At 31.6% G+C, this 22,385-nt stretch overlaps 1 protein-coding gene and 1 long non-coding RNA gene across 3 annotated transcripts in view; both read left to right on the plus strand.

Moving 5' to 3' along the window:
- Positions 1-13,226, plus strand: part of LOC127700025 (inter-alpha-trypsin inhibitor heavy chain H3-like) — a 31,427-nt gene extending 18,201 nt beyond the window's left edge. The window contains exons 7-12 of the mRNA XM_052203465.1: positions 695-1,374; positions 1,890-2,049; positions 4,308-4,454; positions 7,140-7,244; positions 9,704-9,988; positions 11,419-13,226. Coding sequence (XP_052059425.1) covers positions 695-1,374; positions 1,890-2,049; positions 4,308-4,454; positions 7,140-7,244; positions 9,704-9,988; positions 11,419-11,636 — 1,595 coding nt within the window. The 3' untranslated portion in view covers positions 11,637-13,226. The remainder of the gene's footprint in view (positions 1-694; positions 1,375-1,889; positions 2,050-4,307; positions 4,455-7,139; positions 7,245-9,703; positions 9,989-11,418) is intronic.
- A 30-nt stretch (positions 13,227-13,256) lies between these two features.
- On the plus strand, positions 13,257-19,308 carry LOC127700026 (uncharacterized). 2 transcript variants are annotated; one of them, XR_007981401.1, is made up of 4 exons: positions 13,257-14,410; positions 16,571-16,681; positions 17,035-17,345; positions 18,404-19,308. It is a non-coding gene; the product is annotated as an uncharacterized LOC127700026 (long non-coding RNA). The 2 variants fall into 2 exon arrangements; XR_007981400.1 differs by lacking the exon at positions 13,257-14,410 and having other exon boundaries at positions 16,430-16,681.
- Positions 19,309-22,385: the final 3,077 nt, after the last annotated feature.

The following is a 22,385-nucleotide window of genomic DNA, read 5'->3' on the forward strand; positions in this document are numbered from 1 at the left end:
AAGATTACAAAGTATTACTGTTTTGTACATGCTTTCATGTCTTGTTTAAACTGCAGTATGAATTATTTGTTGCAAAAATAATAAGATGAATCTTGCAAACAAATGCTCAAGCCAAATATATATATAGTAAGAAATACTAAGTATTACTGTTGACATTAACACATTCATTTATATTTAGTATATATTTCAATAGAATATTTTACAAAACCAAGTTCCATTTGTAATTATATCAAACATGTTCTTCAGCAAAAATGTGTAGCACTGGTATAACTTAGGTTTAACCGAAAAATAACTGGGCTGATATTCATAAAACCACTTAAGTTAAGATATCCAATCGTAGTACTGATTCATCGTTGGACATGTAGAAAAATCCGTCCATTCGGAACAAATCTACTAGCCCAGTACTCTTGTTAATGCATGCATCACACGACATTTACCCCGCCTCCGACAGAGTACATTAATCGCTTAATGTTATAACGTTAAATTCCATTACTTACGCTGTTAATAAAAACAATACAGGGTACAATTATATCTTGACAATAATTCTTTCAAAAACTTATATATTTGAGATGTGTTGCTGATTAATGGTTTGTCATGCAACTCCCAATTACTAATAATTGGTAAAATATAGATATGAATAATTTATTTCTGTGTTTAAACCATGAATGTTTTAAAATTCTACGTATACTTTTAGGCACAGACATCAATAAAGCCGTAATAGATGGAATAAAACTGTTGACCAGATTCCTCAATACTAAAAAATCTTCCATCGTAATGTTTTTGACTGATGGACTTCCAACTTCTGGAGAAACAAGCATTAACGCAATCTTGCGGAATGTTAGAACAACAAATGAGGCAAAACTTCCTATATTCAGTTTAGGTTTCGGAAATAATGTTAATCTTAATTTTCTTAAACAGATGTCTACACAAAACAATGGATTTGCGCGAAAAATTTACGTAGACTCGGATGCTGCTTTGCAGATTGAAGGATTATATTCTGAAATATCATCCGCTCTATTAAAAAATGTTACATTCGATTATTTAGGAGACGTTGATTATAATACAATTACAAAATTCTATTTTCCATTCTATTTTGGTGGTTCCGAATTGATAGTTGCGGGGCGACTGAGATCGAAGAATTCTAAAATTGTACCTCGAGTAAGAGGTTGGAATGATGGTTACATAGACTTAATTTGGAGACCTAGACCTGTTCCTGATCTTGTTGCATTAACTACGGATGCTGACTTTTCAACAATAACAGAAAACATGTGGGCATATCTGACAATCAAACAATTAATAAGGGAATTAGAAGGTGATATAACAAGCACAGATAAGGATCGTATTAAAGCTAAGATTATAGATATAGCATTGAAAGTAAGTCTTTCTGTTCTTCTTTATTTTCGTGGGAAGTAAGAAAATTGAAATTCTCTAAAAAAAATAAAAAGAGGCGTGGTTATGCGTAAGTGAGACGGCAATCAAATTCCATAAAAAAAACTTGAAAGACATTTATAGAGAGCACGAATAGTCGGGTTACAACTAAAATTATTGTCTCTTGCATTACAAATTTTGTAAACCGGAATATAAGCAAGCATAATTTAACTTAGAAAAAAGCATTTTTTGATTATCCTAATGATATTTTGAACTGAGAAGCGATATCTTTGAAACAGAGATGGAGTAACATTTTGGCAGATTAAAATTTCACTACCTAAAGCTTCTGTATCATGATTAAAAAGGAAACCTTTTTAATCTAGATCAATGTGTTTAAGAAGCAATGTTTTAAGTTCGTATCAACATCATTACTTTAAGCTGGACAGGCAGTCAGTAAGTAATATTAGTTTCGAGCAATACAGGAACAGTCGCTAATTTTAATTAACATGTACTACTTCCAGTACCAGTTTGTCACACCCTTCACCTCTATGGTTGTTACAGCGCCAAATCTACGGCGGCCAGTGCCACATAAACGTCGACTAGTGCCGCGACCAGGTCTACCAATGCCGCGACCAGGTCTACCAATGCCGCTATCACGTCTAGCGGGAAGTTTTGGACCAAGTGAGTAACATGCAACTTTCCATGTTTTTAATGAAGTTTAATGAAATAGAATATTTGTCAAGCATGAAGCGTAATAAAATTCCCAATCCATACCTTGTTAAATAAACCCCTCAGAATCAGCTTTATTCAATAGTTTTGACTCTAGTTACGTAGCAACAATAAACCGTGTTTTCAATTTTAAACCAAAAGTTCCTTAACATTTAAGATTATAAACACTTTGCATATACATCGAATCTTAAAAAAAAAAAAAAAAAAAAAAAAATTGTCTTACTAGCTAACTTCGCATAGATCCTTAAACATTGATATGACTTTTAGTTAATTTATGAACCCAAACTGAACATGATATATCACAGTTATGATCCTGTCGACAAAATTTTCAAAAAACATCTTGATCGTTAATACGCATGTCAAGAAACCTGAAATATGACACTCACAATCATATTATCTATCTATATATAAGTAAATAAAACACTTCGAATTTAAAACACAGTAGTAAAATCGAAATGAAGTTCATCGATTGACAATTACAGTCATATTTGATTTTTTCTTTTTTTACAATTAAAAAAAAAATACGCCGACGAACCACTTTAGTAACATTTGAATCATCTTTAAGTATCATGAAAATGTGGATTGTATGTCAAAAGAACGATCAAAGACAATACATTTACAGCAACCGATGTGACCTTAAAATACCAAGAAGTAGTTCTTTACAAATGCAGGATTTAATCTTATACCTTGAACGAAACTTTAAGTGCATTGCCCGGTCTGAAAGAATACTTAAAAGTATTTTGATCAAGCAACATTTTACAACATGTGAAAGAAAAGCAAAAATTGCAAGACTCTAATCTGATCATTATAATTTGTAATGTTTTTCACATCAGGAATACAAAACTAAGCAATTGTTTAAGATATTTCACAATAAAAATGGGAATCAAACACAGAGGAAAAAGCCAATCGCTGAAACACCAATCGTTAACTACATTGTACAAATTCAAATGTATAATCTAATAAAACACTTAAAGAAAACTTGTACTGAAATGTGTGCGTAAATTAGTTTTCATTAATCTTTGTCGAATTTTCTTGTGAATATTTCGAAAATTGCTTCAGCAAGAGTCTCAGCTTAAAAAGAAAAAACGATTTTACAAATTCATTATTTGAATCAGTCATTCTTTTCACATAAATATAAATTATTATTTTCTGTAATGTTTTTACATGAGACGCTTTTACATCTTATTTTTTCTTAAAAATTAATGTTTTAATTTGTGCCAATTTTAGCCTTTTATTTTAAGATTTGTTTTTATTATAATTTACAAAGGAGTTTGACAATTAAATCAGTAAGCTGAAAAACTAAAAATAAAATGTTATAATTTAATCATATTTAGTCATTTCGGTTAGCATGAGTCTGATGTTATAAAATACCACTCAATTCTATGAAAAAGCTTCAAATGTGGAATGACAGCCTTATGCAACAGTTGCTCAGTAATGATATCAGTGTATAAAATGATCTAAAAAGACGTGTTTCTTCTTTGAAGTTATAATGTGGTTTTTAAAATATTTAAGGAATGACTGTAATATTTTTTCTGTCTATGAAGTAATAACATCAAAAATGTGGTGCACAGTGAATCACCCGCGTAGCGGGTTATTTTAAAGTATGCACCACATTTTTTATGTTATTTTGAATAGACAGAAAAAATATTATAGTCATTTCTTATAATTTAATTCTAAATTCCATTTTAAACCGGAGTAAACCATGAAAAATCGTTGATGACGTCACGGTCACATGACAAAATTGTGTCTATGAGCTAATAAACAAAACAACGTCAGCCAATCAGAAGACGCGTTACATCCAAAATTAAATTATGTCGATATATTAGTATTGTTCTGCCAAGTATGCGGGAAATCAAATTCAAATGAAAAGTAAGCAATGCTCATCGGAACAATTAATTGAAAACACTTTATAAATTTGTTTCACCAGTAACGCTATTCCTGATTCAAATTCGTCAGGAACGCTTTAATTCCACGAAATATTAAAAGTTAAGGGTCATTACGTACTTGAATACGTTAGGACCTTTATGACCAACAGGGACATAAAAAAGAAAAGCCAAATTCATCAAAGGTCAAATTTTTTTGAGTTAGTTGGAAACATAGTTTCTTGATAATTTCTGAATGTATCAACGGAATATTTAAGAAAGGTAAAATATTCATAAAATAACCAAAACTAGAAAAACAAATACACACATGATAATCGATTATTTCAGGTTTTAGTAGCTCTAGCGGGAACGGACGGGGTAGAGGTGGACAAATAGTTCCGCATGGAATTATGGCTCCTCCAATTAAGAAATTGCGTTTAACAACTACAATACCCACTACTACCACAACGGCTACATTTCTTTGTAACTTTAAAGGTAAATAATTGAATGTGTATGATAACTATAAATAAAGTCAATGTTTATATAGGGTATTTTTCTTTAAATGTTACATTTACCTGGTCTAATTAGATTTACCAGCCATATTAACAATGAATATATGGCTTTAGTTTTTGTAAAACTGAGTTCATAAGACTTTTGCTGATAAAGGGAAGCAAATAAAGGCAAGTAATTATTAAATAAATAAATCTATGACTAAAACAGATTGCTTAGAACTCAAGTCTAAAACTTTGGTATGAACAAAATGACCTTGGAAAAAGGTTCATGTGTTGAAATCATGGTAATATTAAGCAAGACGTTTTTTTTCAAAATGTGTCATGTCATCCATTTTCAAACTATATATGCATGGCAATGTAGCAGGAAATACTTAACCAGAAATAATTTATATTCGTCATTTTATATGTACTGGTATTTGAATGTGTGAAAACGATGGTTACAGAGACAAAACAAATTTAACCCACCATTTTTCTTAAAATGTCCTGTACCAAGTCAGGAATATGGCAGTTGTTATCAGACAGTCCGTTTCGATGTATGTTGGCGTTTGCTTTTGTTGTTCCATTGTTTTTCCTTTATAGTTGATGTTTTTCCCTCGGTTTTAGTTTGTTACCCGGATTTGTTTTTGCTTAAATCGAATTATGACTATTGAACAGCGTTATACTACTGTTGCCTTTATTTAACCTTTCCGTTTTTTTTCTGAAAAAATTTATAAGTCAGCAATATTTTTCGAAGTGACATATATTGTCAAATTATTTAAGATTAAAGAAACCTAACTGTAAAAATTCATAAACCATATGTTCCCTATAAAAACGGAAGCGATGATATTGACCTGCAAGATTAGTATTATCTATTCCCTTTTTTAATCCAGATTTATGACATTAACATTGTCTAACATAGATTTAAATTACCATGACCTTTGACCTAGCGTTTTCAAAAAAACATTAAGACCTTCTTCTCAGTTTTTGTGACCACATATCTATGTGATTTTAAACAATGTGAATACAGAAGTGTTTTGTTTGGCATCCAACAAACATTTCCTACACAGATATATCCAATTTTATGATCCTTTTACCTCAAAACCTTTAAGTATCTTCCTCTCATTATAATTGACCATAAAATTAAGTGAAGCTGTAATCCGCTAAAAAAAATGTAACATTAAGGATGCACACCTCTGAGGAGCCAAAAATTTCTAGAATTAAACTTTTTTTCTTAAACCTGACTTTTTGGTTAATATGACTGTAAAAAGGTAATTGATGAAGACAAACTCATATGGTGGTGCTTTTCTTTTTTTTCCTCCGACCATTTGAAAGTACCCCATTTTTAATGATTTTCCAATTTTTCATAAATTTTTACCCCTTTTTACGGCTATTATCATGAAAAAATCACAGTTTCACAATTAAACTTTTTTCATACTTTCACTTAAGATAAAGTGGACCAATCTGAATAAATTTAACTTAAAAAAAATATAGGTTGGTGTTAATATTAGAAAGTTTTATAAAATTTTGTTGCTTTTTCGTGTCAAATTGACCATGCTGCCATCTTATAAATTTGGGATTTTTCTCTTTTTTTTAGAACAAAAACCAAATTATTTCAACTTCTTTGTTATAAATGATTGAAATAATACACATCGAAGAATTTTGGAAAGAACAAATTGATATAGGATGTACATATTTTTGGTAAAATCATTTCTTTGTATCCGTCATCCATTTCCCCAACATTTTGGCTGATAGCACTGACCGGATTGGTTATAAAATTTAGATATTGTATTACTCAAAAACTACTGATTGTAACTACATAATTTTTTCACAGTGTTTAGTTTGATTATAATATTTTTTAAATTCATTGATATTTTTCACTTGTATCACATGTTTTGGAAATAATTCCAGAACGAGATTTCAATGAGACTCAAACATCAGATAATACATCCTTAACAAACCACTTGTGACGTTGATCTTAGACAAAATGACATCAAAAGAATAAGGGTCTTTCATCCCGTTATATGTACCATTTATCAAATTAAGGTTGCAATCCGATATAACGTATTTGATTATGCAACCGTAAGACAATGTAACTGACGGATGCACTGTTGGCCGGACGGACGCATCAAAAACTATATAACCCGTTACTTGGTAATTATGTTTAACTAAAGTTAGAGATCGTATGCATGTTATTGTATTTTCATCAAATTAGCTTCTATGTAAGTTATAACTTCATTCAGAAGGTTATTGTATGTAATATTGAATTCATTCTAATCTAAGAACTAAACTACTGGAGGAGATGTTGCTTGCTTAAAGGAAAACAAACAATAACATATTCATGAAAGCGGAATATTTCGTAGATCATTGTGATACTAAGTGAAACTGTAACTGATGACCAATTTACACAAGTGTTAAATGAATAATCTTTAAAAAAGCTTTAATAACATTTTTTATAGATCACATATTTATTCCATAACGTTTAACACATTTTTTCAGACAGAGCGTTGTCTTTTTTAATTAAGTCATAACAAAAAATTTAGTTTGAAATATGGGGTAAAACATGTCATATTAACTCTTTTCTGATGTCTCACTGGCAACGTTTACATTGTATGTGTTTTTCATGACAAAAATTCCTATGGAAGAATGGGTGCTTAATAAGAGTTAAGTCATATATTATGACATTTTTCAGAACGGGCTTCACCTGATATTTTCATATATATGAAAGGATCGAAACGGCCATTGTGCATGGACATGAATTTCAGAGCTGGCAAGTACTTGTTGCTAGCAGACAAAGGTAAGATTGTGATATATCATTTGTAGGTTTGTATATATCATATGACCTGAGATCATACCCGTTGTTTGGTTGGGTTAATGTTGCTTAGTCTTCAGTTTTCTTTGTTGTGTTTTGTGTACTGTTGTTTGTCGTTTGGTCGTTTTTTTTTTTGCAATGGTATTACCAGTTTGTTTTCGACTTATGAGTCTGAATATCCCATTGGTATCTTTCGTTCCCACCGACTACAGTAACTTCTTATTATGATTACTTATTCTATCGCGACAACTATCAAGTTTTAAATGTACTATTTAAACTTGAATTGTATTATACAATAAGGGAATGCGATATACCTTTACAATTTTTAGCAAATCTCTATTCCAATCTTCCTAAGAAATTTCCATTGCTACACAGAACCATTTTCTTCATGCGCTTTTTTGTTTCATAAAAAATTGTTTTCTAAATTATCAACATCAATTTTATCAGCAATCAAAGCCGGGCTTCAAAGTTATTGTGGAACTACCTATTCCAGAGGTGGCGTAAATCAGATCTGGATACTAAAAATTCCAAAGATCTTTTATTAGAGTACATACAATCTAAGACTCTTTCATCTTGCAATAGTATCAAAACATTTGACTTTTTTACACTTTACACAAGTATTCCCCATTCCAAACTAAAAGACAAATTGAAAGTGTTGGTCCTGCTTTGTTTCATAAAAAAGAATGGCCAACGTAGATACAAGTATTTTGTCTTAGGGAGGGATAAATCCTACTTTGTAAAAGACCACTCCGATTCAAACAAAAAATTCTCTGAAACTGACATTATCAAGATGCTTGATTTCTGGATTGACAACATATTTGTTACATTTGGAGGACGTATTTTTCAACAAACAATCGGAATTTCCATGGGAATAAAGAGTGCTTCTCTTCTTGCCGACTTGTTCCTTTATTCATATGAGGCTGACTTCATACAGGAACGTCTTAGGAAGAAAGAAAAGAATTTAGCAGTATCCTTTGACTTTACTTTCCGCTATATAGATGACGTTCTTTCACTAAATAATTCAAAATTTGGTGACTATGTTGAACGCATCTATCCCATCGAACTTGAGATAAAGGATACAACAGATACAGTTAAGTCTAACTCATATCTCGGCTTACATCAAATAATTGACAATGAGGGTAGGTTGAAAAGAAAACTTTACGACAAAAGAGATGATTTCAGCTTCCCAATTGTGAACTTTCTATTTCTATGTAGCAACATTCCAGCAGCGCCTGCATACGGAGTATGTGTCTCCCAGTTGATACGATATTTTAGGGCATGCATTTCCTATCATGGTTTCCTTGATGAAGGGTTGTTGCTTACAAGGAAGCTTTAAAACCAAGAGTTCCAAGTGGTGAAGTTGAAATCATCTCTTCGTACGTTTTACGGATGCCATCACAAGTTGGTTGACCGTTATGGAATATCCGTTTCACAGAGGATAGCGGATATGTTCCGAATGTCGTAACTACAATCCTGTCCCCTTTTTCAGAATGTGACCTACCGAATTAGACTTATTACCGGGTATGTACTAACATCAGCAACACGACGGGTGTCACATGTGGAGCAGGATCTGCATGCTTACTTTTCCGGAGCACCTGCGATCAACCCCAGTTTTTGGTGGGGTTCGTGTTGCTTTAGTTTTCTTTGTTGTGTTGTTTGTACTATTGTTTGTCTGTTTGTCTTTTTCTTTTTTAGCCATGTCGTTGTCAGTTTATTTTCGACTTATGAGTTTGAATTTCCCTCTGGTATCTTTCGCCTCTCTTTTACAGTTATGCTCTGTGTCGGATACGGATTTAAAATAGGAAATAATTAGTAAAATGAGCATAACAGTAAACAAAAACAACCGAAAACAATTGTCTTATTCATTTTAAGACATTCTATGATTATAATAATCTTAGTCTGCCAAATTAGATTTCTTTTCCACAAATAATTAATTTTAAATTCACATATCCCAAAATACAAAGCAACACTTTCAAAATGTAACTGCATATTGGAACCTTAAACATTGGAATCGAAAATTGAATTGGAAATTTGAATTAACTAACAGATACAATGGATAGCAGGAATGATCAAAAATATTATACAGTAGCACAGACCACACCAACCGTCAACCGACTCCTCAGAAAAAAAAATAATCCGTCAAAGATAAGAGAACATGTACAATACATGATTTAAATAAACTACAGGAAAAAAAATGTGATGGTATAATTGCATAAATGTCTCGGTAAAACATGTAGTTGCCTATTGAAACATAAAATATGCGTCTGACTTCAGTGAAAGTTTATGACAATGCTTTGTGACAATTGTTCCGATAATATTATTTAGCTGGTTAAACTAATGACTTTTCAAATAAGGACTAAGGATCAGAAATCTAACGATATATTATATCACAGTTCAAATAGTTGTTTTTAATTGTATTGTAAATTCTTCATTTTTTAATACAGAAAAATCACTTGCCGTAACGTTCAATGTTTGTACAACTCCGGGAAACAGGAAAAATACAATCGGATATATCGAAGAAGTCGTAATTAAAAACGGTCAGAACGAAGTAAAATTAAATTCCGAAGGAACACAGGCAAAGAAATGGTCCAAAATCGGATACAGATATTCAAACACATTTAGCAGTCAAAACATTACATTCAATATTCTACCATCAAGAGATGGAAAGAGTCTACAGATTGATGTCAAAGTAGGGCAAAGCAATGTTGTTGGTGCTAAAGGACTATTAGGTAATATGATAACGTTACTTTTATACTTACTTTTTTTCTTTACCTCAAATCATTTGATTATTGCAATTTCAAGATTCATAAAGGTATCTATTTCAAGATTCATAGACACTGTTTCGATGAATTAAGGTTATAGTAATAGTCGTGCACAGTTTTTGGTAATTCTTTTGTGTGATAAACTTATTGTTGCAGTACGAAGTTTATTGACATATAAATCATGATACCTTATATTATTATCTATTTTGTAAAATTTTGCGTGCATCCTTACACTTCAACCACATAAACCCCTACAAAGAGTTAAAGAAACATTAAAAAGGAACCAAATAACAACATCTAAATTGAATTTGGAATATTTAAACAAATATAGTAATCGTGTAAAATTTAGAACTCTCGATATTCCCTTTGTTATTGTATTGATCTTTCTGAGTGATAATTTTCTATAACGAGCTACTCGACTGAGAATACATTTATCGGAAGAGAAGAATGAAAACACAATGACGTCATAATCCAACGTCCTTGACATTACATTGAAAGCTGAAAAACTCACTCTCGTTTTCAGAATCATAGATAATCTATATATATATTTGCCTTCTGGTTTATATGATCCGTTTATCCTATTTTGACTCCTCAAAATTCAAGAGTCTATCCTAATTGAGGTAAATTGTATGGCTTTCCAAATACCGTTTCGATTCCTAACATCACTGAAGAGACATTAATTGTCGAAATCCGGATATGGTGTACAAAAACCTTTGCACCTTTTTTTTGCGGTATATCATCTTTTCCGCAAGTTTATTGTTTTCTCTTTAGTATTTAATTTATAATTAAGATCTATTTATTACATGGGTGATCCATTTATTTGGCAATCGCCAATGGCAGTCGGCAGGATTTAAGAACATTTGTTGTTCGACCTGTTAGTCAAATGCGTTTTGTTAAAATATACTTTTTCACTTTTTTGGTCTTTTGGAAAATGTTGTTTGTGCTGTATTTAGACCCCTCTAACAAGAAATTTGTTTTGCATGCACACGTATAAAAATTGCGGTTTTTATCCAACGCAATCATAGGTTTAAACGTTGTTTTCAATTTAGACTTGTATATATATATATGTATTGTAAGAACAAAACAATAAATTGTAAACACAAATCTTATACATTTAGAAAACATCCAACCAATATAGTACACATACATAACAAATTTTCTAGTCTTTTAAGAATTGTGGAATGATTCTGATAAAATATATATGCTAATAGATTACAATTATATCGTAAAGAAAATCCATATTTCGACATAACTAATGACTTTTGTCAAAACTAAATGAAAACAAATTCTTCGGTGATTGATTTTTCTAGACTTTGTTTTATTATTGGATAATTATTGGTTGAAGTAACTCATGTTTAACTTCGGTACAAGTACATGTTTTATTAAATTTACTACAGGGACATTTGTTGGAATTGGAATAGAAAGAGTGAACTCCAGAATTGTGAAACTAAATCCAAACTTGGGCGGTGTTTGTACTAGTAGAAATATAACAAATGTTAGAATAAGCCAATCACGGATAGACAGACAGTGCTGGAAAATCGATGATTTGAAACCTACTCCTGCGAATTCAAAGGACTTGGTTCCAACATTTTGCAAATACAAAAGTATGTCTTAATCTTAAAAGCTAAATGAACAACTTTTGATTCTGTTATAAAATGTAGTAGTCTGTAAGTGGATGTAAAAAATGAAAATACTGAAACGAAGACAAAATAAACAAATATTTGAAAAAATAAACAATGTATGTAAGCTAGATTTAGGGAAGCAAATTTCAAAAGTAAATAATTTAAAACTAAATATCTGATATATTAAACACACCACATATATAGATATGTTTTGTTTTGATTATCTTTCGTAGTAACAATGATACACAGAAGTAAAAATATAGAACGCTTGACAAATTTGCGTCGTTGCGTATCTTAAAATGTCTTAATAGTACTATGTTTTCGTTATCATATTAAATAGATATACTTATATGTTAACAATGAGCCTGAAAATAAAACATGCTACACCAAAGAACAACTGATCTGTATGGTGGAGTTTCTCGTTGACAACATATTTATTGAACTTGGAGGTAGAATTTTCCAGCAGGTTGTCATGATTCCTATGGGAACCAACTGTGCACCTCTCTTGGTAGATATTTTCTTATTTGTATATGAGTCTTTGTTCCTTCAGACAGTGCACGTGGTAAAAGACAGGAAGATCAAAGACTCTAGATTATTTAATTTCACATGCAAGTGTATTGTCAATGGTGATTTTCTTTCCATTAACAATCCAAACTTTTCTGATTGGGTTCCATTAATATATCCTCCTAAACTAGAGATTAAAGAAACCACTGATGCAGCTCCCTCCGCATCATGACTTACTAGATATTTACCTCGAATTTGACAACATCGGTCATCTCATACTAGAATGAGAACGAGACGATTTCAATTTTGAAATTATAGATTTTCCTCATCTTAACAGCAATATACCACCCGCCTATGAAGTATACATTTTTCAGCTCATACGATATTCAAGAGCTTGCAGCTGCTACTCAAACTTCTAAAACATCATCGATGTTTTGCAAAAAAAAATAAAATAAAAAGGTCGTATGACTTTTGACGTGACTCGATTTTCCATCTCGCCTTTGGGTCTTTTACTTTTTAACCTTAGGCATTCCTGGTGCAGGTGGGTCCTGGGGTGCGAATCAAACACAGTCTTTCTATTTTCTTTACCCTTGTATTTATATTTACTTTATTTTTACTTTATCGAGAAAGTGTATACTATATACGGTATGTACTATGAACGACAAATACTTTTTTGTTTACCAAATTGTCAAATTTACATGTTTTTGTTGGCGTCTTTGTTTGATTAATTTGTATGCTTTTTTTACTTTTTTTTGTCTGTGATGTATAATTGTTTACATTTAGGCTGCTGGGTCTCAAATACTGTCACTTTAACCTTTTATTTCTGTTTAGGTTGCCCACCCAATTCTATTGATATAACAGAAATATAAACTAATGTTATACAAGTGGGGGTTTAACTAGCCATAAAACCCGGTTTAATCCATTTTTTTCTTCGGAAAATGCCTGTACCTAGTCTGGAATGTGGCAGTTGTTTTACACTCGTTCAGTTGATTTAAAGCGTTTGATTTTGTCAGTTTTATCACTTTTTTATCATACATTTATTGATTAATGATTATTACGTAATGTTTATTGACATTTCAATCTGGATGGTTAACAATTAGTATTTTTAAAAACAATTTTTATATGTTTTTTTGTAACTTGAAAATTGTTTTTATATTATTCTATGACTTGGTATCTGTGTATAGGTAAAAACTCAATGTTATCTATTCAGTCTAAAATATGGTGAAAATACGAAGAAAGAATCAATATCTATCTGTAAACACGATTCCACAAAAATAAAAAAAAGACTCTGAAACAAACAATAGTCCACAAAACACCACAATAAAAACTTTTGATTTAGCAACACGAAACCAACTGAAAAGTGTTCATGTTTGTCATTTACATCTAAATAATGAAAAATAACATGCCTATAGAATTGTAAAATTGTGGTTTATAGATGAGCTGTTTGATTTCATTTATTAGTCTTCCATCTTAGCTCGTCTCTGCATATTCTGTAATAGACAGTATGAAGGCATCATTAAACTTTGTCCAAGATTTCACACAACCAAAACAGGTCAGATAAAGTTGCATGCTTCAAGTTTCAAAGTATGTGTCACGTGAGAAACAAGTGGAGCACAGTCTTAGTTAATTGCTGATTGTATAAACAGCTTTTCAAGCATATTCGAATTCTCAAAACATATCGTTTTGGTTATTTCTTTTCCATATAATATAAAAAAGACATACTCAGAATGTTTATACACGTATATGTTTCCGTAATTTCAACAAGAAGGATGGCAGATGTAAAGGAGTTACAATCATGTCTCATTGTTTATGGAATTTGATTAAAATCATACTAATTTAGATTGTATTGAAACTGTTACGGAATCCGCTGTGATTGATTACTATTCGTTGTTACATTTACTCACAGTTGTACATGTAGAATTGTACTTAACTTAGTATTGAGGAAAAGGGTAAATGATCAAATTGTTGATTTGTTATTTGAGACGCTTTGTATTTTATTTGGTCATTTACAATGTAGAAATGAATGCTTAATGTAATCGTATATGTAGAACTTTGTATATAGTATGCACATGAAACGTACACCAAAATTTTTCACTTATTTGTTATTAATTGCGCTTGAGTTTCGGCTCAGTCGATTTTTTTGTTTTTCTACTCTTGGAACTTGTGGAGTGAATGATGGTTTTGCAGATATGATTGCACTGGTAATACCAATATTTTTTTGGAAGTCTCTTGTGAATGTTGTATACATTTATCTTTCAGACAGGTCAGTTAATTGTATTTGAATAGTTACATTACATAATTTATATGTTTCCGTTAGTTTGATTAGTTTGATTGGCTAACAACAATCGTGCTCATTCAAAAATTAACCTTCAAATCAAAATGAATGTTACATACGTGATGACACGTGCTTCCACAAAAAAGTGCAAAGATGAATAAAAGAAAAACTTGACAAAACTTTTCATGGTCGTATATAAGAATAAAAATGTAATAATAAGAAATGAATGTTTCTTTTTGTAATTTTTGTAAGCGAAAGCGCTTCATACAAAATGTTCTTCGGTCAACACTCAAAAATTACAAAAAGAAGCATTCATTTCTTAAATGATTTTCTAGATGAATCCCTTTGTTCTGAAATTTGTTTTATAATATTAGATAATATCGCATACGCTGGTTAAAAATCGATTTCATATCTTTTCCACACAAGTGAACAGCTTATAAAGTGTACAGTTTTCATTAATAAACACAAGACCCCAATTTCACGGTCCACTGAACATAGAAAATGATAGTGCGAGTGGGGCATCCATGTACTATGGACACATTCTTGTTTTAATTTTGAAGTAAATACACATTTGTTTTCACTCGGTACATTATCATTATCTAAATTGCGAAACATCATTTATTGCTTCCTAGTTGAGTCTACACATATGCACATGTTGAATATTTCAAGATTTTATCACTAGGAACTACGTATATTTTCTACATTTATAGAACATGGAGTCAAAGGCAGAAAACAAACTAATAATTATTTTAATAAGAGTGTGTAGAGTTCCATGAAATTCGCTAATATGCATTGATTTGTTTTGAATGTGAATTTTATTACTAATCAATTATATCAAATAATTTTATCATTTACATGTTTACTGTGATCACATGATTTCGCAGTTATTCATAGAACTTCAGATTCTGTATACTATGGTCGATAAAAAACCGATGTTGCATCAGGTTGTAGTTATTCAACTTTGCACGATACTTTATAAATCATGATAATAACAGCTTATTTATTGTCACTCAGCAGCATGAAGTTCTATACAGAATGTTCTTACCTAGTTACTTGGCTTAGAAAATATCCGATCCACGAAAGAAAAAAAATACCTGGCTGTTATATCATGAACAATCAAATATCCTATTGTCCCTATGGACAAGGTATCATGGTGCAATAACAATAATACACAAATAGAAAATATAGAACGCTCCATAAATGTGCGTGTCAGCCCTCAGGAAAGTTGACCTACGACGAATTTGGCTATTAGCCTTAGGTCTCTGTTGGTCATATAGCTCTTCACTAGTCACGATACTTATACATCATTGGCTTTCAAATATTTGGCTTTGAGTGTGCCTAATGAAGGCAAATCTAGAAAAGCGCTTCGAGGGCTAAAAATTTGAAAAGTGAAATTTTCATTGTTTTAAAGATATGTCCTTAAATTATGTAATAGAAGCTATTTAAACAATATACAAGCAATTTGGTACTGTCGGATATTTATAAACAATCACCATACATTTCAAAAAGAGACATTCGTTCTTCCTGCGTAACTAATACATAACTTTATTTTTTACGTAAGAATCGAGTATATAAAGCATTTTTTAAGGGTGGTGGAACCTGATTCGAATTGTGTTATGTCCTTTTTACAAGAAACAAATCTGGTATACAATTGACTCAACATTGCAAATGCATCATATGTATCTGATTGGCCAGACTCTTATGTAATGTTTAAGTTATGCACAAGCCCATTTCTATTTTACTAATTAAAAAAATTGAATTAGAAACAACCATGAATGTTACTTAAAAGAATTGATAGTATTTACCAAAAAAAGGACAACAGACAAGACAAATCACCAACAATTTAATTTTATTACATAATGCGAAAGTTTTGAAAGCTTATCGATAACCTTATCAGATCTCTGCGAGAACTATTGTTACATAGTCGGAGGAAAAGATAACATGAAAACGAGCAAAAACAAAACGTTTTTTTTTTTTTTTTTTTTTTTTTTTTTTTTTTTTTTTTTTGTGTAATATCATATACTAACTTTACAATGTTGCTTAGCTTTCAAATATTTGACTTTGAGTTTTGCTGATAAGTTCAGAAAAGCGCTTCGGACGCATGATATTTATAAAGTGTTGTTTTCATTTTTGACCATGTATTTTTAGACCAAAGATCTCCTAATTTTTTCTTACACATGAAAGGATCAACAGTACCACTCTGTATGAATTTAGACCCAAAGGACACAGGCAGATATCATTTTCTATACAGTCCAATAAGTAAGATATTCAAAATATTTAACAAAAAACAAAAATCAAAACCATTTCCAAACAATACACATTTACTGAAGGAACGTCAATGTAATTTAAGATACATTTTTATAACATAATCTTAACATAACAAACTACACAGAAAAAACGAAGAACATGAAAAGAGAATAGAAAACAAGAAAAAAATATAGAGACCTCGCAAACTTAGAAGGCAACTATTGGAATAGACGAGATAATTGAATAACACATTTTCCTTTAATGAATGTACAAGTTGATAAACATAAGTTTAAAATGTTGCAACCGAGTTAAAGACTGGCGATCAAAATTTTAATAATTAATTTTATTATAACTGTCAATTTCAGAGCCACAAAAATCACTTCATGTAATCATTGCCAAAACCCTGATTCAGAAGAGGAAAAGAGATTACATAAAAGCTGTCGAGTTACGGGAAGGGGAACAGAAAAACAATATATGAATATCAAGTTTCTGAAATTATCTAATGCTATGTTGAATGTTACAAAACTATGGAAGGACATTCACAACAAAAGAACAAAAGACTTTTCGTCCTATAATCTAACAGTTGTAGTTTCCCCTGCCAAAATCCGACTATTCGGTTTACAACTTCATCTTTATATACGACAAAGCAATTAAGTTTTTGCTTCTGGACCACTACGTAATTTTTATTATTATACGGAAAATAAGCAGCATCATTACACATTGACCTATTTGAAAATAACGTTCACCCTTAACCGTTTAGTTCTATTATACAAATTAAAGTATTTGAAAGATGATTAAAATAATTAAAATGGCCAAACATATTTGTTTGTATACAGCAGTTAGAACACTTCCTGTTGTCTTTATCTACCAAATATAGAGGAATGGAAAATAAGTTTTATTTGTGTGTTTTCATAATTATTATTGTAGCAAGTTTTAGCTGCAGTATAAAAACAATATAAGGTCAATGTCAGAAAAAAACATTTTTGTATTCGGCACAAAACTGTTGAAGGGCTCGGTAAACATCGCCCTTCCCCAGTTTCTAATCCTCATATAAAAAATTTGATATTTTGCTGACATTGACCTATTATTGTATATATAATGAAGATTCCAAAACGACATGCTGCTTTTTTTATTGTTTTTCTTTATCATTACTGCTCATCAGTATTTGTTGCATATCTTATTCATAATTTCTAACGCTACTGACATAAAATATCATTGTCTTAATGCTCGTATACTGCATAAAAGTATGAATGGTATTTAGTAATTTTGTATGATCATAAACAATATACAAAAACTTAAATTGTATTCAACTTTCTGAAAAAAAACAAATATAGGCAAAGTTGGATTAACATCTGTAATATAAATACATATTTTGAAGACTATTTGACGGTCCTTGGTTATATAACTGTACGAGGAAGCAGTTTAAAAAAACAGGTATTATTTTACCTGCCCATAATTAATCGGCTCAAAAATGTCATTTACATATTGTGTTGCATGTCTTACATTTGCTTCTATAAAAATGAAGTTCTGCAATAAAGAATGGTTAGAATTTTTATGCGATAGGGGCACATTTTCACACAAAGCTTATAAAACTGAGAAGGTAGTCTTCGTCTCAAAATACTTCATTTATTCTATTGCCCGTAAACTTTTCCTAAATGTCCATTTTGTACATGTACATATGTACTCTGTTGTCAACCATTTCTTACTTTTATCATTTTTGTTTTATCTTTACAGGTTGGTTTGTTGGTATGGAAATTAAAAGCATTTCTTCAACCGAAATAATTGTGCGACCGAATGTTGGAAAACAGTTTACTGTCAAAAAATTTAAGCTGTTGAAGTCCTCGCCTGTATTGTCATATTTAACAGACGCCTGTTGGTATATAATGAACCCAGAAAAAGAGATTCCGCTTTGGGAACGCTTATTTCAGCAAAAAGATATCGATATATGGATATAAGTGCTTCACAATCAATATGTGATGATCAGACTTCAAAGTTTACCTTAAATTTATAACATGTTCAAAATAAATCGTTTTATGTTCCATTGTTTTTATACAGAAACAAATTTTGATGTTATATAGTAAAGGCTCGACTTATTGTTATAAATTACACATTCATATACACCAGGACATGTTCGCCTACATATTAATGTCGTCTATCGAAGTCAAGTCTCTCACGTTTTGTTCCAAACAAATTAGAATTGGTAAAAATAATCACCTGATGACTCGTGCTTCAAGCGACAAGAGACAACGTGGGTCTAAACGAAAATTCCTGCTCTGCACGCAACTTCTGTCATGTAAGTCCAAACTCATTTTACGTAGCTACTTCCATGACAAATAACAATTTTCCTGAAACTTGCTTTATGTCATAGAACAAACATTCCCAAGTAGGCTGCGACTTCGAGACTACATAAAGAGAAAATACCGGCCAATTTGTAAAAAAATATGTGACGGCAATTGATCATTTTTCTATAAAATATGAAACTCCCACAGAGAACACTTATTCATATGCAAAAACAAGAGTTGGAGTGTGTTACTTGTTATAATTGTTATCTTTATTTGGACAACAATAGTTTTTAGATAAATTCAATCAATGCATAAATACCTTTGCCAGTATTTTCTTACAAAATAATAGCTAAATTATCTTCAGGAAATAGAAATTATATTATCATTAAATCAATACAATAGATAAAAGTACAATAAATATGTTTTTAACGGTTTTTGGTATTTGAGTTTGTATGTCAAAGTATTTACCTATATTCTCTGATGCTCAGTTCAAATTCAAATCATAATCATGTTTATCATGGGAAATCCCCTTTTCATATGCCAAATCTCACAATGTTCAACGTTGCGTGCAGGAAAATAGGCCGCTCACGTGCAAGATTAATCATGTAAATCACTGTCAATACGTACATAAATACTGGATTATATAAAACGCAAGCACGATTTGACATCTTGACACCGGTATTGCAGTATAAAGCATGTGAATAGCAGTAACTAAAGAAATGTAGGATTAATTACAAGCTAGAAAACAAAGATGTTATTCGAATGCCACATGTTGGCGGAATTTCGTAACGTAAAATCGGCAACAGTCAAATTTGCCGGGAACGTCGTTACGTTGACACAAAGGTATTACCGCGTTATTTAACGTTCACAACACTGCCCTCCGTCAAAATAGAAGTTTGTCTCTAAATTTAAATAATTAATGGCGAAATATTAAATAATAACATTCAATAAAACAATATCTTAACAAGCACCTGCTGACTTAATATAATATTAGAATAAAGAAAATTTGTTTCTTTCAATTTTTGACTAGGTCACGAATAATATGATATCACGTATATCACAAATCACACTAAAATTGTATAAATCGAATACGACAGAGATAGGAATAAATACTGTCAAAATTATAGTTTCATGTCAATAAAATGTTTAAAATTTATGGTTAGATCATATGTTTTCGTACGTCATATAAATTTGTACTATGCATGCCTTATCAATGGAAATTGTGACGTCACAATGCATTCTTGATAGCACGAAAACCCATGAGACGAGGATAATGTCTTCATTATTGGTATGGATTTATGGTCTTTTCTTTTGGTCCTTTTCTTCTGTGTCGTCTTCCGGTCTTTTCTTCCTCTGCCTCCAATTTTTCATAATGTCCTTTGTTGTTGTGTCATCTTCCGGTCCTTTTCTTCTTTTTTCTCCAAATTTCCATGATGTCTCCGTGTTTTCTTCTCTTTTCTCCAATATTTCATAAAGTCGCTTGTTCTATCATGTGTATTTTCAAGTATGTCTTTATAATTTTTGTTCTACTTCCGTTTTAAATGCTACAATTTCATCCTTTTCTATCAGCAATAATTGTCTTGATTGTACTTCATTTGCAAGATTCTTTGAGCTTTTTATGTTCTGATCTTCCAGTATTTCAGACATCTTCTGAATATTAACCTTATTCATTGGATAACCATTATTTACTCCTTCACTGATCATATTTTGTACTATTTCTGAACTCTGGATCCATGACTCAGAAATATAGATTTCTCCCTTATGTTCATGATCAGGCAAGATATCTAATTCTCCTTCATCATTTTCTCCCTTTCCAGCAATGACTATCTCTGCATTGACTGGTATTGTATTGACTTTCTCCAAATCAATTTTTCCCTTACAAGTGTCACCCCCAACTCCAGTGCCAATAGTTGACTCGGCTTTAACCTCGTTATTGACCAAAGGAACAGTAATGGTAGCTGCCCCAACCCTATCAATGCTTATATTTTCCTCTTTTTTATTACTCGGTTTGGCACTAACACTTACTTCACATGATGCACTCTTCTGTACTTTCTCTGATTCCTCAAACAATAAATTTAAGCTCAGGTCCTGATTAAATATATCAAATTTATCATCTTCATACATGTAGTTCATTGTCATTGTATCCTTAATTTCACTCGTGTTACAAATAATCAATTTGTCAATTTTTTCAGGAGATGTGACTTGGCCAACAGTCTCAACCCTTGTTAGTTTAAAGGATTCTGCTGTGTACCCTGCTGAGAGTCAATTTACTTGCTAAACCATCTGTTTTCTGTGATACTTTGCATTAGTCTTGGTTTTGGACAGTCTTTTATGTAATGACCTTCTTCATTACAATTAAAACATCTAGTTGTTCTTGTTTTGGTTCTGTTGACTTTATTATACTGTTTGTTTTGTCTATATCATTATTTTACATCAGGTTTATGATATTTTGTCATCTCCTTCTGAATTATCTCCCCTACTGACTAGGTGATGGACTGGGTGATGGAATCTTTCATCCCTCTTTCAAATTGGGTAAGTCTCTCCTCTGTGACGTATCTCTTCCCACCAACTTCTATGTCTTGAGATCCTCGATCATCCCTAAATCTTTCCTCTGTTGTACCAAGCTGACGGATGTTTCTATCTCTGGTACCTCTCTTATATGTTTCATACAGGATAACTTGGTGTATTGCCTCTGTTATGCTGGTAGTCCTTTTTGTCAACAAATCAATAGCAATACTCTGATCCAGAAGTCCTCCTAACATATACTCCACACTAAGTGTACTATGGGTTGCTATGTCAAAGGTTGGGAAAGACTTTCTGACTAACATCTCGACCCTTGAAGTATACTCTTGGATTGTCTCTCTATTTTGCTTTCTCAAAGTATGGAGCTCTTGTCTGTATATTTCAGGATACCCATGATCTCCGAATCTATTTGAAATGGCTGCACACAGTGCTGAATATGATCTCTTTGTCTCTGGTGTAAGGAATGAGGCATAGACCATTGCTTCATCTTTGAGGGTTGTAACCAGTTCTATGGCTTTGGTTGATGGAGTCCGATTGATCATTTCCGCAATCAGCTCAAATTGCATCACATATGCGTTCCATGGATCCGTTCCGTTATAGAATGGCACTCTTGTTCTTTGTCCATTGTCATTAAATCTTGGAACTTCTGTTGCTGTATAGAAATACTATGGACCACTCGAATGCTGCATTGGTAACAAGTTTGACTCTGTGATTGGATGATACAATGAAAAATCCCTATTTGGTACTGGATTTTGTTGAAAATAACTGTTCAGGTCTTGACTCTGCATAAAACTACTATTCTGTACACTATGGTTACTTCGTTGCATTGTTTTATGAGGAGATAGATGTTGCTCAAAAATTGACTCAGAGTATACATGTTATTGTTAAGAACTGGATTGTGTGAAATGTTG

Source organism: Mytilus californianus, unplaced genomic scaffold (genome assembly GCF_021869535.1).
Source record: "Mytilus californianus isolate M0D057914Y unplaced genomic scaffold, xbMytCali1.0.p SCAF_47, whole genome shotgun sequence".
Lineage (NCBI taxonomy): Eukaryota > Metazoa > Mollusca > Bivalvia > Mytilida > Mytilidae > Mytilus > Mytilus californianus.